The sequence below is a fragment of the Lepidochelys kempii genome, chromosome 3, assembly GCF_965140285.1.
Source record: "Lepidochelys kempii isolate rLepKem1 chromosome 3, rLepKem1.hap1, whole genome shotgun sequence".
NCBI classification, from domain to species: domain Eukaryota; kingdom Metazoa; phylum Chordata; order Testudines; family Cheloniidae; genus Lepidochelys; species Lepidochelys kempii.
The window spans coordinates 2,330,647-2,348,613 of record NC_136382.1 but is presented as its reverse complement, the minus strand read 5'-3'; the positions used below and the strand labels follow the sequence as shown (position 1 = coordinate 2,348,613).

Genomic DNA, 17,967 nt, shown 5'->3' with positions numbered 1-17,967 from the left:
ATAAAACTTGAACAAATTAAGTATAATACACTGTTAGGTTTAATTGATTTTTAATTTAGCATTTTTATTTTACTTGTCTGCTGATAATTTTGTCAGAAGCACAAATACCCTAAACTGTCCTCTAGGTTACTGAGACTACCGTGCAGTGAAAATAGGTTATCTAGTAATTCAGTCAGATATTTTTAGCTTAGCAATTTTGAAAAATAAAAAAAATGTTAAAACCCTTTGCTATTTTTTCCTGTGACAGGTGGTAATGTAGTATCAGGTTGAGTGATGGGAGGCTGTTATCCTGCCATTAGCAATGAATGATTAAGTAGTAAAAATATTACACTAGCCAAAGATGATGATAAAAAAAAATCTCCTTTGGCAAACATTCAGTCTGCTATTGTTGTCTTATACATTTAACCCAAATTGTTGGATTATACATTTTTTTCCTGCTCTCTCTCCCCCATTCCCCAAGAGAGCTTTTGACTGGGCTATTAATTAGGGAGAGTAGAAAATTTGATAGGAATCAAAAACAGATACAAGCTCCATACAGGCTTTGGGGGAAGTTACTTCAAAAATGATTTAGGAGGGCAACATTTCCCAACCGTAATCCACACCAATCAAAAACCCCATTGAGTAGTTAAAGCACAGGCCATTAGCAGTTTCCCCATCATTTGTAACAAGAAACAGGCCAAAACTGCAATTACCGATGAATCTGAACTGGATCATAACTATGCAAACTATAATAAAATATTTTAAAAGTAGCTCACATGGTTTGCAGTGGAATAGAAGGGTTGTCACTGATTTTTACACTATGGTTGTTGTAACCTCCCCTCTTTGTGGGAACCGATTGCTAGCTCAGCATAAGTTATTTTTTTCTTTTGGTGCTCACCTTGGGGAAGTATGAGCAATTACTGAAAATTCTCCATTCCTTCTCATAAATATACTGTCAGAAAGTAATATTATACAATGAAGAATTGCTGACTGTCATTCGAACACTTGTACTCGGAAAGCAAAATAAAAATGCCCTCTGCCTTCCTGGAATGGTAGTTGGTTGTATCAATTATTATGATAACTGTATAATCATTGTTCACAAAAGTTAAAAAAATTGGAGACTGGGTACTCGTGGAGCTGTTAAAGAACTATGGAGACTTTTACTTCTAGGTCTTCGCTATTTCAATAGCCAAAAGGCTTCATATTTGAAGATTGTTTGAACCACCTGGAATGAATTGGTGAACATAGGTCCATATGTTATAAAGGCAGCTTGGTACTGCTGATCTCCTTGTTGGCACGCTCATCAGAGAACTCGAATACTGAATAAGCCATAGAAACTGATGTCTCTTTTCCTCCCCAGAGCTGATTTCTCCAGAACATCATTTAGACACATCTAAGCTGGTAACAAGATAATTTGCCTGGCCATTTCCTGTGCTTTGCCTGTTCTGTAGATAAACGAAGGATTTGAGTCTCCAGAGCTCTGTTATTGGATATCTTCTACCAAAAATAAATTCACTTTAAAATTAAAAAAAACATGGTTGAAAAACCACAGTATGCTTCTTCCCCTCTCTTTTGCCTGTTTTAAAATGAATAGAAGCATTTGCAGAATGGGGAACCTACGAAGAGGAAGTTAGGAAAACAAAGTTTGTTTTAGGATCTTACTTATTTGAAGATCTTTTTTGTTTCTGTTTCCCTTGCAATACTATAAAAATTGGCCCTCAACAATAAACATTGTTTATAAGTAGAATTACAGGTTTACATTAGATTGCCTTCCTCAAATGCAGTTCTTAACTTGCTGTAAAACTGTGGCCTGGTAAGTCAGAATATATATATGGCTTGAATTTCATTTTAAAGGTGAACTGCAAAGGATAGAAAGTGTGCCCTTTTTCTTCTTGACTATAAATAAAGACAGCCCTCTATTTTATTTAATGCTAGAAATATCAGGTACCAATTGTCCACTCTTTGCTGGAGAATTTTGGTAAATCTTTGGAGGATGTGAATGGTGACATCAAAGCTCAATACTGAAACCTAAGCAGCAGCTCTCCCAGGTTCCCATGAGCTAAAATAAGAACCTAGATAGAGCAGAGATGAAGTGGGAATTGATTTGAATCTTCAGATGCCCTGAGGCGCTGTCTGCACTTGCATGGAAACCATATAGTTCTACTCTGAAACATGACTGTATAAAAATGGTTCCTCCTTATTCAGAACTGATCCTTGGATGCATTTAGAGTCACATCTGCTCACTTCTGTAACTAAAATAAACGTTAGCTCTGCAGAGCCATCAGATATGTGGCTAAGTGAGTCAGATTAAGTTATGGCTCATACATCATCAACAGAATTGTTAACTTCAAGTTGGAGAGCCAAATCCTCCTATCATTTATACCTGCATAATCCCACTGAGGAAAATAAGAGTTATGCCAGTGTAACTGAGGATAGACTCTGGTCTTCAGTATTTTTGGTGGTGATGAACAAGCCAGAAAGAATCCATCTTGTCTGAGATTCCAGGTTAGATTTGAACATCAGACAGAATAACCATGTTCTTTCTTGTAAACTGAAGAAAGCTAAACTAGAGTAATGAAAAAACAATAAATCTAAAACTCAACAATGGCATTGTTATAATAATGGGCCAAAACTGTGTAAGATGATGTGTTGTTGGGTTTTTTAAAGAAACGTTTTCTAACGTAAGCTCCTATCTCAGTTAGAAACTTGTTTAAGCACAGCTCTAACAGTTTTAATGCATCCATACTAATTCTTTGAGCATATCAGAAAGCTGTGTAAATAGTTTATCAAATATGGTTCCCTTACAAGTGTATTAGAAGCCCCCTCTCGTCTGGAGACCAGGAGAGCTGCAGCTGAGGTTTCAGCCTTCAGCTGTGATATGATTATTCAGGACATATAAACATTGGCTCCGTTCTCTCCTGCAGTGAGAAAAATTAGAACCAGATGGGCTGGATCCTCCAGTCCAGCTGAGCTCTGCTTGGTGCAGGATTCAAAGGGGAAGCAAAGGTGGTTGCCCTAGGTGCTGAATTGTCAGCAAGGGATAGCTGGAGTGCAGCTGCACTCCTCTTCCATCTCCCCCTCTTTTTGCCATGTCCAGGGGTTGCTACCTGGTGATTCCCTTGCAGTATAACAAGGGCTGTAAGTACAGCTAAGGACCTAGTCCTGTATTTCTAATGAATGTATATTTTAAAGGGGTGGGGGAGACAAAAAAGACCAAACCTTTTAAAAACAAGAGTAAGTCCATCATTTTTAAAGGGGGAAATAACATTTTATTTTTGAGGGAGGTTTTGAATCCTGTGACAGGGTCACTCACCACACTGGCGCCTCCTGCTGGCCATTTCTGGCATTAGCTCCATCAGCAGGTGTACCCTCCAGTGGTGGTAGTGGCTCTTCCGTCCTCATCTCTGCCTGCAGACCCTCTGCAGTTCCAGTCTCACGGCCTCTGCTTCGTGGCACAGCCCTCCGGCCATGTCACAATCCAAGTTCTCCCCTTCTGGGGGACTCCTTCCACAAAAGTCTAGTCACTACTCGCAGCGGCCATAGCCTGGTCACTTCTTCAGCAGCGAGTGAGGGGCAGGGGGGACCCAAGCCCAGCCACTACTCTGTGCCCATCCCAGAGACCCTGTAAACAACAGCTTCCTGCTGTCCCTCCTTTCTTTCTCCACCAGTCTGTCTCAATTCCCTGGGCCACTTCCCCACAGCCCCCGCACCTTCGGCCCCTGGCCCTGGCCCTGCCCCTAGTCTCTGCAGCCCTCTAGGAAACCAGTCCCCTTCCTTGGGCTTCCTACAGCAGACTGCCTTGCTCTGGTCTACAGCTTCCTTTTATATGGGCTGGCTAGGCCCTGAGTGGCTGGTCCAGCGACTGCTCTAATTGGCTGCAGCCACTGCCCTAATTGGTTGTTTCCCTGCAGCCCTCCGGGCTGTGTTTCAACCCTGTCAGGGCCAGTGTGGGGCAGATTCGCTGTCTCACATCCCCAGAAGAAAAGATAGAAAAGGTATATTCTTCCTGACTTGTTTATCCTTTACAGATGGCTGGCATAATCCTTATGTTCCTACTGTGGCTATCTAGTTCTTTAAGTTCTGAGAAGCCCCAGCATAGAGAAACAATAAGAATGTGCAAAACTTCAGTGTGGTTTCCTTGTATTGAACACACAGTTGACTGAAGCACACACAAAACCATGCACTCCTTATTAAATAATGTAATATTTAGGGCTAAAGTCAGAGGAGATAAAACTGATGGTGTAGTTTACACATAAGTGAATAGGTTTCAGAGTAGCAGCCGTGTTAGTCTGTATTCGCAAAAAGAAAAGGAGGACTAGTGGCACCTTGGAGACTAATCAATTTATTTGAGCATAAGCTTTCGTGAGCTACAGCTCACTTCATCGGATGCATTCAGTGGAAAATACAGTGGGGAGATTTATATACATAGAGAACATGAAACAATGGGTGTTACCATACACACTGTAAGGAGAGTGATCACTTAAGGTGAGCTATTACCAGCAGGAGAACGGGGGCGGGGGGGCGGGGGACCTTTTGTAGTGATAATCAAGGTGGGCCATTTCCAGCAGTTGACAAGAACGTCTGAGGAATGGGGGGAGGAAATAAACATGGGGAAATAGTTTACTTTGTGTAATGACCCATCCGCTCCCAGTCTCTATTCAAGCCTAAGTTAAATGTATCCAGTTTGCAAATTAATTCCAATTCAGCAGTCTCTCGTTGGAGTCTGTTTTTGAAGTTTTTTTGTTGAAGAATTGCAACTTTGAGGTCTGTAATCGAGTGACCAAAGAGATTGAAGAGTTCTCCGACTGGTTTTTGAATGTTATAATTCTTGATGTCTGATTTGTGTCCATTTATTCTTTTACGTAGAGACTGTCCAGTTTGACCAATGTACATGGCAGAGGGGCAACTATAAAAAAACCCAAAAGAAATAGTATTTTCAATTCAACTAATAACAGGTACTGTAGTGCAATCTCTTTGTCATGAAAGTTGAACTTACAGCCGGTATCAAGCGGAGTGCCCCAAGTGTCAGTCCTGGGGCCAGTTTTCTTCAATATCTTCATTAATGATCTGGAGGATGGCGTGGATTGCACCCTCAGCAAGTCTGAAGATGACATTAAACTGTGAGAAGTGGTAGATATGTTGGAGGGTAGGAATAGGATACAGAGGGACCTAGACAAATTAGAGGATTGGACCAAAAGAAATCTGATGAGGTTCTACAAGGACAAGTGCAGAGTCCTGCACTTAGGACGGAAGAATCCCATGCACTGCTACAGACTAGGGACAGAATGGTGAGGCAGCAGTTCTGCAGAAAAGGACCTAGGGGTCACAGTGGATGAGAAGCTGGATATGAGTCAGCAGTGTGCCCTTGTTGCCCAGAAGGCTAACGGCATTTTGGGCTGTATAAGTAGGGGCATAGCCAGCAGATCGAGGGACGTGATCGTTCCCCTCTATTCGACATTGGTGAGGCCTCATCTGGAGTAGTGTGTCCCGTTTTGGGCCGTACACTACAAAAAGGATGTGGAAAAATTGAAGAGAGTCCAGCGGAGGGCAACAAAAATGATTAGGGGGCTGCAGTATATGACTTATGAGGAATCATAGAATATCAGGGTTGGAAGGGACCTCAGGAGGTCATCTAGTCCAACCCCCTGCTCAAAGCAGGACCGATCCCCGACTAAATCATCCCAGCCAGGGCTTTGTCAAGCCTGACCTTAAAAACTTCTAAGGAAGGAGATTCCACCACCTCCCTAGGTAACGCATTCCAGTGTGTCACCACCCTCCTAGTGAAAAAGTTTTTCCTAATATTCAACCTAAACCTCCCCCACTGCAACTTCAGACCATTACTCCTTGTTCTGTCATCAGCTACCACTGAGAACAGTCTAGATCCATCCTCTTTGGAACCCCCTTTCAGGTAGTTGAAAGCAGCTATCAAATCCCCCCTCATTCTTCTCTTCTGCAGACTAAACAATCCCAGTTCCCTCAGCCTCTCCTCATAAGGAGAGGCTGAGGGAACTGGGATTACACCTCTACCCCGATATAACGCGGTCCCCAGGAGCCAAAAAATCTTACCGCCTTATAGGTGAAATCGTGTTAGATCAGGGTAGAAGGATTAGAGTGTACAAAGAAATAATGTGCTTTGAAATTTAACTAGGAAAGATATTTTTATTCCTTTAGGATAAAAATATTTGTAAACTTGCGAACTAAATCATTTTTGTTAGTAGGGACTGAGGGTCTTGGGCAGGGGCACAGGAGGGAGGCAGGAGCTGAGTGAAGTGGCTTTAGCAGCGGCGGCAAAACCGCCCTGCACAGCAGAGCGTGCAGCACCCCCTGGTCAGGGCGCAGGAGGCTCGGGGCCGGGGCTGCAGCATGGACCCGCTCCCTCTGGCTGCAGGCACCCGGGCTGCGGCATGAACTTCCAGCCATGAGCCACCCCCGGGTCGCCGCAGCCTGGTGGAGCCCCGCTGCAGCCTCGCCATGCTGCCCCTGCACGTCTGAATCGACCCCTGTTCCCCTTCCCACCATGGCCCCATTATCCAACCCCTCGGCCCCGGCCCGGCACCCTTAACATGCTGCTCAGAGCAGTGTGTGGGAGCCAGACACGCTGATGCGCTGATCTGCCGGAGCACGCAGCCCCGCCCCCAAGAGTGCTGCTTTATCATGTTATATCCGAATTCGCATTATATCGGACCACGTTATATCAGGGTAGAGTTATATTTAGTCTGCAGAAGAGAAGAATGAGGGGGGATTTGATAGCTGCTTTCAACTACCTGAAAGGGGGTTCCAAAGAGGATGGAGCTAGGCTGTTCTCAGTGGTAGCAGATGACAGAACAAGGAGTAATGGACTCAAGTTGCAGTGGGGAGGTTTAGGTTGGATATTAGGAAAAAAACTTTTTCACTAGGAGGGTGGTGAAGCACTGGAATGCGTTACCTAGGGAGCTGGTGGAATCTCCTTCCTTAGAGGTTTTTAAGGTCAGGCTTGACAAAGCCCTGGCTGGGATGATTTAGTTGGGGATTGGTCCTGCTTTGAGCAGGGGTTTGGACTAGATGACCTCCCTTCCAACCCTGATATTCTGTGATATAAATGTAGAATTATGTACAAAAAAACCCGCATTTAAAAATAAAACCATGTAAAATTTTAGAGCCTGCAAGTCCACTCAGTCCTACTTCTTATTCAGCCAGTCGCTCAGACAAACAAGTTTGTTTACATTTGCAGGAGATAATGCTGCCCGCTTCTTGATTACAATGTCATCTGAAAGGGAAAACAGGCGTTCACATGGCACTGTTGTAGCTGGCATTGCAAGATATTTACATGCCAGATGGGCTAAAGATTCATATGTCCCTTCATGCTTCAACCACCATTTCAGGGCACATGCGTCCATGCTGATGATGGGTTCGGCTTGATAACAATCCAAAGCAGAGCGGACCAACACATGGTTTAAATTTCATCATCTGAGTCAGATGCCACAAGCAGAAGGTTGATTTTCTTTTTTTGTGGTTCAGGTTCTGTAGTTTCCGCATTGGAGTGTTTGCTCTTTTCAGACATCTGAAAGCATGCTCCACACCTCTTCCCTCACAGATTTTGGAAGGCACTTCAGATTCTTAAGCCTTGGGTCGAGTGCTGTAGCAATCTTTAGAAATCTCACATGGGTATCTTCTTTGCATTTTGTCAAATCTGCAGTGGAAGTGTTCTTAAAATGAACAACATGGGTCATCATCCAAGACTACTATAACATGAAATAGATGGCAGAATTCGGGTAAAGCAGAGCAGGAGACATACAATTCCCCCCCAAGGAGTTCAGTCACAAATGTAATTAACCCATTAATTTTTTAGTGAGCATCATCAGCATGGAAGCATGTCCTCTGGAATGGTGACTGAAGCGGGAAGAGGGCATATGAATGTTTAGCATATCTGGCACATGAATATCTTGCCGTGCCGGCTATGAAAGTCCCATGCAAATGCCTGTTCTCACTTTCAGGTGACATTGTAAATAAGAGGACAGCATTATCTCCTGCAAATGTAAACAAACTTGTTTGTCTGAGCAATTGGCTGAATAAGAAGTAGGACTGAATGGACTTGCAGGCTCTAAAGTTTTGCTTTTTTTTTTTTGAGTGCAGTTATGTAATAAAAAAAATCTACATCTGTAAGTTGCACTTTCATGACAGAGGTTGCACTATAGTACTTGTGTGAGGTGAATTGAAAAATACTATTTCTTGTGTTTATCATTTTTACAGTGCAAATATTTGTAATAAAAAATAATATACACTTTGATTTCAGTGACAACACAGAATACAATATATATGGAAATGTAGAAGAACATCCGAAATATTTAATAAATTTCAGTTGGTATTCTGTTCTTCAACAGTGCAATTTAAACTGCGATTAATCGCGATTAATTTTTTTAGTTAATCGCATGGTTAACTGCGATTAATCGACAGCCCTAATTTCTATGTTTTTGTTTTGTTTAATATCAGCACCCGCCACTGACCCCGTGCATAGCTATTGTGTATGTTAGAGTTTTAGTGTGGGTGGTGGCAGAAGAAAACTCTGCCTGACTTTGAGGAGTGGCAGAAGAGAGTATGGGTATGCAAGTGAGAGATTTTGTGGGGAAAGAGAGTTTTTTATAGACACGTGTGGCTTTTCTTATGAATGAGAAAGGAGGGTGTGTGTCTGAGAAAATGAAGATGGGAAGACTGCAGAGGCATTGGGAATGGTGAACTTGAGAGGAAAGGAATGATACAGGGAGCAAGCAGAGAGGTTAGAAACTGGGATGAAGGAAGAAGATAACACAGCACAGCAGAAAAATTGGTAGGGTTGGATGGGGAAGAGAAGGAAAGAGAGATCAGTTATTACACAGTACAGAAAAATACTGCAGGAAAACCGTCCTACCCCTTTTCCCTCTACACCTTGTCCCTGGGTTATCTCATTCATTCAAAGGAGTACTTGTGGCACCTTAGAGACTAACCAATTTATTTGAGCATAAGCTTTCGTGAACTACAGCTCACTTCATCGGATGCATACTGTGGAAAGTGTAGAAGATCTTTTTATATACACACAAAGCATGAAAAAATACCTCCTCCCACCCCACTCTCCTGCTGGTAATAGCTTATCTAAAGTGATCACTCTCCTTACAATGTGTATGATAATCAAGTTGGGCCATTTCCAGCAGAAATCCAGGTTTTCTACACTTCCCACAGTATGCATCCGATGAAGTGAGCTGTAGCTCATGAAAGCTTATGCTTAAATAAATTGGTTAGTCTCTAAGGTGCCACAAGTACTCCTTTTCTTTTTGCGAATACAGACTAACACGGCTGTTATTCTGAAACCTCTCATTCATTCACATACCCACATTCAACTATCATCTCTATGACGACAACTTGCAGATCTACCTATCCACTCAAAATCTCCTTTTGTGAACTCTCAATTAAGATCTTGATGTGTCACTCTAATATTGCATTGTGGATGACCAGCTGTCAGCTTAAGCTCCATGTGGCCAAAACAGAGTTCTTAATCTATGCCCCCAAACCTTCCTCTATCCTTGCTTTCTCTGTCGTGGTGGACAACGCTACTGTCCTTCCTGTCACTCAGGCCTTTAATATGGGTGTCATCTTTGACATGGCCTTCTCTTTAGATCCTCACATCCAGGCTGTGTCTAAATCTTGCTGATTCTTTCTGTGTATCTCTAAGACACAGCCTTTTCTCTCCATGTACACAGCTAAACTTCCCTCCCAGGCCCTCATCATCTCACATTTCAACTACTACAGCATCCTCTTCTCTGGCCTTGACAGATGTGATATTGCCCCAATTGTATGCATTCAAGATGTTGCTCCACAGATAATTTACTTGGCTCTTTGCTTTGGCCACATCACCCCATTCCTTGCATCCCTCCACTGACGACTCCTTACAAGTAGGTTGATGTAGGTAATAGTGTAGATATAATATTCTTTGACTTCTGTAAGCCATTTGAATTGGTACGGAATGACATTTTGATTAAAAAAACTAGAAAGATATAAAATTAACAGAGCACACATTAAATGGATTAAAAGCTGGCTAACTGACAGGTCTCAAAATGACAGGTTTCAGAGTAGCAGCCGGGTTGGTCTATATCCATAAAAAGAAAAGGAGTACTTGTGGCACCTTAGAGACTAACAAATTTATTAGAGCATAAGCTTTTGTGAGCTACATCCGATGTAGTGAGCTGTAGCTCACGAAAGCTTATACTCTAATAAATTTGTTAGTCTCTAAGGTGCCACAAGTACTCCTTTTCTTTTTAAGTCTCAAAGTGTAATTGTAAATGGGGAATCATCATCAAACGGTCCCATAGGGATTGGTTCTTGGCCCTACACTATGTAACATTTTTACTAATGACCTGGAAGAAAATAAAACATCAATTACTGATCAAGTTTGAAGATGACATGCACATTGTGGGAGTGATAAATAATGAAGAGGACAGGTCACTGATTCAGAGCATTCTGGATTGCTTGGTAAACTGGGTGCAAGCAAACAAGATGTATTTTAATCATGCCCAATTTAAATGTATACATCTGGGAACAAAGAATTTAGGCCATATTTAGAGGATAGGAGACTATATTCTGGGAAGCAGTGACTCCTAAAAGGTTTTGGAGTTGGTCATGGATAATCAGCTAAATGTGAGATTCAAGTGCAATGCTGTGGCCATAAGGGCTAATATGATCCTTGGATGGATAAACAGGGGAATCTTGAGTAGGAGTAAAGAGGTTATTTTACCTCTGTATGTGGCACTGGGGTGGCTACTGCTGGAATCCTACGTCCAGTTCTGGTGTCCACAATTCAAGGAGGAGGATGATAAATTAAAGAGGGTTCAGAGAAAAGCCATAAGCCATGTCTGTACAAAGTGCAAGCTGGTCTCCATATTGGAAGAGAAGGTTCAAGGTCTGGAGCAACAGGTATCGACCGTGCGTTGCATAAGAGAAACTGAAGATTTCCTGGACAGACATCACGATATGCTTCTATGGGCACAAGGTTCTGAAGATTCAGAGCAGGCTGCACATCGGGGACAGGAGGACGGTGAAAAAATTTGGCATCATGTGACCTCCAGAAGGAAAAAGAGGAACGTCCATGTACCAGCAACGCTGATACAGGTAAGTAACCGTTTTCATGTTCTCTCCACAGGTACTAATGGGGAGAGTGGACCAGATGATACCTCTGAGGGAAGAGAGCAGAAGGAGACTCCACCGATTGGAAGGCATGAGATGCACTGTCCTAGGGTTGGGGGTTCCACGACCACCGCTCCCAAGAGAAGGAGGCGGGTGGTGGTGGTCGGGGACTCTCTCCTCAGGGGGACTGAGTCATTTATCTGCCGCCCCAACCGGGAAAACCGAGAAGTCTGCTGCTTGCCAGGAGCTAAGATTCGCAATGTGACGGAGAGACTGCCAAGACTTGTCAGGCCCTCGGATCGTTCCACCTTCCTGCTTCTCCACGTGGTCCAATGATACTGCCAAGAATGACCTTGAGCGGATCACTGCAGATTACGTGGCTCTGGGAAGAAGGATAAAGGAGTTTGAGGCGCAAGTGGTCTTCTCGTCCATCCTCCCCGTGGGAGGAAAAGGCCTGGGTAGAGATGGTCGAACCGTGGAAGTCAAAGAATGGCTACGCAGGTGGTGTCGGAGAGAAGGCTTTGGATTCTTTGACCATGGGATGGTGTACCAAGAAGGAGGAGTGCTAGGCAGAGACGGGCTCCACCTAACGAAGAGAGGGAAAAGCATCTTCGCAAGCAGGCTGGCTAACCTAGTGAGGAGGGCTTTAAACTAGGTTCACCGGGGGAAGGAGACCAAAGCCCTGAGGTAAGTGGGGAAGTGGGATACTGGGAGGAAGCAAGAGCAGGAGCGCGTGAAAGGGGAGGGCTCCTGCCTCATACTGAGAAAGAGGGGCGATCAGCGGGTTATCTCAAGTGCCTATCACAAATGCACGAAGCCTGGGAAACAAGCAGGGAGAACTGGAAGTCCTGGCAAAGTCAAGGAATTATGATGTGATTGGAATAACAGAGACTTGGTGGGATAACTCACATGACTGGAGTACTGTCATGGATGGATATAAGCTGTTCAGGAAGGACAGGCAGGGCAGAAAAGGTGGGGGAGTTGCACTGTATGTAAGAGAGCAGTATGACTGCTCAGAGCTCCGGTATGAAACTGCAGAAAAACCTGAGTCTCTGGATTAAGTTTAGAAGTGTGAGCAACAAGGGTGATGTCGTGCTGGGAGTCTACTATATACCACCGGACCAGGGGGATGAGGTGGACGAGGCTTTCTTTTGGCAACTAACGGAAGTTACTAGATCGCAGGCTCTGGTTCTTATGGGAGACTTCAATCACCCTGATATCTGCTGGGAGAGCAATACAGCGGTGCACAGATAATCCAGGAAGTTTTTGGAAAGTGTAGGGGACAATTTTCTGGCGCAAGTGCTGGAGGAACCAACTAGGGGCAGAGCTCTTCTTGACCTGCTGCTCACAAACCGGGAAGAATTAGTAGGGGAAGCAAAAGTGGATGGGAACCTGGGAGGCAGTGACCATGAGATGGTCGAGTTCAGGATCCTGACACAGGGAATAAAGGGGAGCAGCAGAATACAGACCCTGGACTTCAGAAAAGCAGACTTTGACAACCTCAGGGAACTGATGGGCAGGATCCCCTGGGAAAATAACATGCGAGGGAAAGGAGTCCAGGAGATCTGGCTGTATTTTAAAGAATCCTTATTGAGGTTACAGGGACAAACCATCCCAATGTGTAGAGAGAATAGTAAATATGGCAGGTGACCAGCTTGGCTTAACAGTGAAATCGTTGCTGATCTTAAACACAAAAAAGAAGCTTACAAGAAGTGGAAGATTGGACAAATGACCAGGGAAGAGTATAAAAATATTGCTCAGGCATGCAGGAGTGAAATCAGGAAGGCCAAATCACATCTGGAGGTGCAGCTAGCAAGAGATGTTAAGAGTAACAAGAAGGGTTTCTTCAGGTATGTTAGCAACAAGAAGAAAGTCAAGGAAAGTGTGGGCCCCTTACTGAATGAGGGGGGCAACCTAGTGTCAGAGGATGTGGAAAAAGCTAATGTACTCAATGCTTTTTTTTGCTTCTGTCCTCACGAACAAGGTCAGCTCCCAGACTGCTGCACTGGACAGCACAGCATGGGGATGAGGTGACCAGCCCTCTGTGAAGACAGAAGTGGTTCAGGACTATTTAGAGAAGCTGGATGAGCACAAGCCCGTGGGACCAAAGGAGTTGGTGGATGTGATTGCAGAGCTATTGAAAACTCATGGCGATAGGGGGAAGTGCTGGACGCGTAGTGATCAATGGCTCCATGTCTAGTTGGCAGCCGGTATCAAGTGGAGTGCCCCCAGGGTTGGTCCTCGGGCTGGTTTTCTTCAATATCTTCATTAATGATCTGGAGGATGGTGTGGATTGCACCCTCAGGAAGTTTGCAGATGACACTAAACTGGGAGGAGAGGTAGATGCAGTGGGGGAGGATTAGGTTGGATATTAGGAAAAACTTTTTCACTAGGAGGGTGGTGAAACACTGGAATGCGTTACCTAGAGAGGTGGTGGAATCTCCTTCCTTAGAAGTTTTTAAGGTCAGGCTTGACAAAGCCCTGGCTGGGATGATTTAGTTGGGGATTGGTCCTGCTTTGAGGAGCGGGTTGGACTAGATGACCTCCTGAGGTCCCTTCCAACCCCAGAATTCTATGATTTTATGATTGCTAAAAATTGGCTTTCTGAAATCTCTCTAAAGTACCTATATACTGCTTCATTCTGTGAAATGTTTATCGCTGTCTCTGCAAATCTGTTTAGAATGCAAATCATTCTTATGACCTCACAGTGCTAGGTGGTGCACAAATACATAGAAGGGCATGGTCCCTGCTCTGAAGAGCTTACAAGTTCATTTCCTAAATTATTTTCTTCTGATAAGTAAGAAGGAAATTCAAGGTGGCTGCTTCTCTGGTTTGACTCTGTATTTTCTGAATCATTAAGTGACTTCTAGTTCTAGAAGTTAGAAATATTTTTGAGTGTACTTGTTTGGATATGTTACCCAATATATACCCACGGGTTACCCAGTATATACGTGGATAGTTAAAATTCCCTGTGAGAATAGAATTCTTCTGCTTAGATAGCCTTGATATTTGATTCAGGAATTTTTTTCTTTCTTCCCTTTTCTTGCTGCTCTATAGCAGATGACCACAACTGTGTCCTTTGTTGGGGGAACACAAGTAAGTTTCTTTTAACCAGAAGTTTTGGAATAATGGGATTGCTCTGGACTAACAGTAAGAATGCCATTCTTGTCTCCCCTCCGCCTCCTAGAGGACTTCAAAGTTTTTTCAGGACCTCATGAGGTGGTGACCAGTTCTTTAGGGGTGCAGGTGGAACTTGTGCAAGAGAATCCAGATACTTTCCTAAATATTACAGACTCCTGCCCCAGGAAGTGTTGTGCTTCCTGTCAGTGAAGCCTTACTGGAGTCAGTGAAAACTCTCTGGCAGACTCCAGCCAAGCAAGTGGACAGACGATACCAAGTCCCTCAATAAGATTTTGACTGTTTCTTTACCCATCTAGTTCCTGATTCTTTGGTGGCTTAACAAGAGGTCCCATCAATCCCATATTAAGGCCACTCCCAAAGATAAGAAATATAAGAGACTGATTTATACGGCTAAACGGTTTATTCCACTGCCACTCTTCAAATGAGAGTTGCTAATTATCAGGTTCTTTTGTCAAAATATAACTTTGCTAATTTCTCTGCCATTTCTAAATTTGCTGACAAATTGCCAGAGGAATATGAAGAACAGTTTTTAGTTTTGGTTTCAGAGGGATATCTTACAGCTCATTCATACCTCAAGGCAGCAATAGATGCTGCTGCTATGTCCTTGCATTGTGTGATCACTGTAATCTCTACGCAGCATTATTCTTCACTACAGGCTTCTGGCATTCCAAGGGAGCTGCAGAACACCATAGAAATCTTACCTTTTGAGGGTTCTACACTGTGTTCTACTAAAACAGATGACACTGTGCGCACATTGAAGGACTCTTGTGCAATACTTCATTCAATAGGAGTTTATACTTTGGTTAACAAGAGGAAACAGTTCAGTCCATAATCTTACTCCACACCCTCTTTCCCACAGAGGTCACTCACAGTATGCTTCTAAGAGAAAGTGAAGACCTCCTTGATGTCTCCAACCATCTTCGTCAGCAGGAGTCCCTTCTCACCAGACAGCTGCAACTTCCAAGCAATCTTTTTGACTTCTTGGTCAAGGACAGCACACGAACTATACCTCCTCCATTTGGATGATACCTGTTCCTCTTTCACTGTGCTTGGGAAAGCATCACATCAGACAACTGGGTGCTCAGCACATTAAAGGAGGGATATGTTACCCCATGAACTTCCTCCCTTTTCCCAACCCACCTTCCTTGTTCCTTTCAGGGACACTTCTCACAAGACTATTACTTCAAGAACTATGATCTCTAGAATTGGAAGTGAGGAAAGAAGGTCCTTACTAACACAGAAGAAATGGCTTCTATTCCCATTACTTCCTGCTCCCAAGAAATCTGGTGGCCTTGCCCCATTCTAGATCTAAGAAAGCAATTGCAGGATGGTCTGCTTGCTTCTATTATCCCTTCCCTGGAGATGGGAAATTTGTATGGTACCGTCAGTTTACAAGACGCATACTTCCATGTGGTGATACATCCTTGCCATAGGAAGTTCGATTCATAGCAGGTTCTAACTATTACTAGTACACAGTGCTTCTCTTCAGACTGTCATCTGCCCCAAGGGTCTTTGCCTAATACATAGCAGCAGTAGCATCCCACCTCTGCCATTTGAGCATTCAAATTTTCCTTACCCAAATGATCCGCTAGTTCATGGAGCATCAAGTGACCAGGACCAAAACAGTATCCTAGTCATCAAACAGCTATTCTCCCATCTGGATCTGAAACTAAATTCAGACAAATCAGAGTTACAACCAACACAACTCATAGGAGCAGAACTCGACAGCATGACCACTATGGCTCTCCTTTCAGGGAAGGTTTCAATCTCTCAGAAAGTCTCAAGTCCAACTCAATGACATGCCTGCCTTCAGCTCCAGACCATGTGACCTCATGCACGTACATAACTCTGCATGCCAGACTTCACCTTCACTGTCTACAGGAATGGCTCCATTTGGTATATCATCCTTTCAGGCACCCCTTGGACATGCAGCTTTGTGTACCTGCCTCAGTGTTTCAGTCTCTCAGCTGGTGCTAGAACCCCGAACAGTGTGCCCAAAGAAGTGCCATTTTTGTCTCCAGAACCAGCTATGATTCTGGAAAGTTGTCTACCAAAGTTTGGGGAGCCCATCTCAGTCAACTACAGACATAACCTCTTTGGTCACCTCAGGAAGTTTCACCTCCACATAAAGGTGTTAGAGCTCCAAGCTATTCTTTGGGTCTGCAAAATGTTTGTCTAGGGTCGGGAAACAGGTGGTACAAGTTCTTACATACAACACCACTGTCTTGTTCTATCTAAACAAGCAGGGAGGTGCAAAATAGCCTCAACTGGAATTTGTGCATTTGTCTCAATGTTTCCCTGAAGGCTTTCATGAATGGTCAGTCAGGAAGGATATTTTGCTTCAGATCTTCCACCACTGGGGGGTACCAAGCAATAGGCTTGTTTGCAACCAACCTGAATAACAAGTGCATAATATTTTGCTCCAGGGCAGGCCACAGTCTGGGTTCCATCACAGATGCCTTTCTTTTTCCATGGTCCATTCATCTCCTATGTCTGGCTGAGTTCCTCTGATTCTGAAGGTACTCAAGAAGCTGAAAAGAGAACAACCAATATTAATCCTTGTTGCATCAATGTGGCCAAGAAACTATTGGTTCATGGACCTACATCAGCTTTCTGTCTGGTCACCGGTAACTTTACCACTAGTCGAGTATCTTCTATCTAAGAACCAAAGCAAGATTCTACATCCCAACCTCCAGTGTCTCCACCTTACAGCATAGATCATTTCTGGTTGAATTCCCATGAGAAATTGTGCTCCTGTGGGGTTCAGACATGTTGGTGAATAGCAGAAGACTAATAGCACTAGACTAAGAGCAACATACTCCACAAACTGGAAGAGATTTTTGATCTGGGTGCAATCTCAACACATATCACCCCATCTTATGGCAGTTGCAGATGTGCTGGACTACTTGTTTCCCCTGAAATCATCAGATTTTTTGATTAGTTCCGTGAGAGTTCACGGGGTTTCCATTTCTGTGCTACATTCACCAGTGATGGGTTTTCCATTTTCTCTCACCCTCTTGTTTCCAATTCTTGAAAGGTCTAGTCAACGTTTACCCTCCTGTTTCTGATCCTGTACCTGTATGGGATCTCAATCTAGCCCTCTCCAAACTCATAGGACCTCTCTTTGAGCTTATGGCTATAACCTCACTATTGTTATTGTCTATGAAGATGGCTTTTCTGGTGGTGATTGCTTCTTCTAGGATGGTTTCAGAACTTCAAGTCCTTCTGAACGGTCCTCCTTTTGTGGTTTTCTATAAAAGCAAGGTTTCCCTTAGACCACACCCTAAGTTTATGCCTAAAGCATAACCATTGTCTGAAGCAAACTATTCATTTTCCAGTGTTTTTCCCCCCAAAGCTCCATTCTTCTAAAGCTGAAGAAATACTTCATGTTCTTGGAGCAATGCTCCAGTAGCTGATATCTGCAAGGAAGTGACATGGTCACCTGTACATACTTGTTCTGCTTACTATACCATCAGTCAGGCCTCTCGTAATGATGCAACTTTGGCAAGTTGGTGTTACAGTCTCTGTTCAGATGATTCAAAGTCCCTCCACCTACAAGGGAACTGCTGAGGAGTCACCTGCTGGCACAATCACTGAGAGTTTAAAAAAAAAAGTTACTTACCCATACAGTAACTGTGGTTCTTCAACATACATTTTACATTGCACATACACACATTCTACAACCCTCCCAGCTTTCCTGCTACATTGAACAGTACA

General features: G+C 43.6%; 1 protein-coding gene across 21 annotated transcripts in view; it reads left to right on the top strand.

Moving 5' to 3' along the window:
* DTNB (dystrobrevin beta) overlaps positions 1-17,967 on the top strand; it is a 388,582-nt gene that overhangs the window by 187,739 nt on the left and 182,876 nt on the right. The window contains exon 11 of one of the 21 annotated variants that reach the window (XM_073335468.2): positions 14,170-14,188. The exons of 19 other annotated variants lie outside the window; for them this stretch is intronic. In XM_073335468.2, the coding sequence (XP_073191569.1) occupies positions 14,170-14,173 (4 nt within the window). In that variant the 3' untranslated portion in view covers positions 14,174-14,188. Of the gene's footprint in view, positions 1-14,166; positions 14,189-17,967 lie in introns of those variants that run through there. One more of the 21 variants, XM_073335467.2, reaches the window with a different exon arrangement.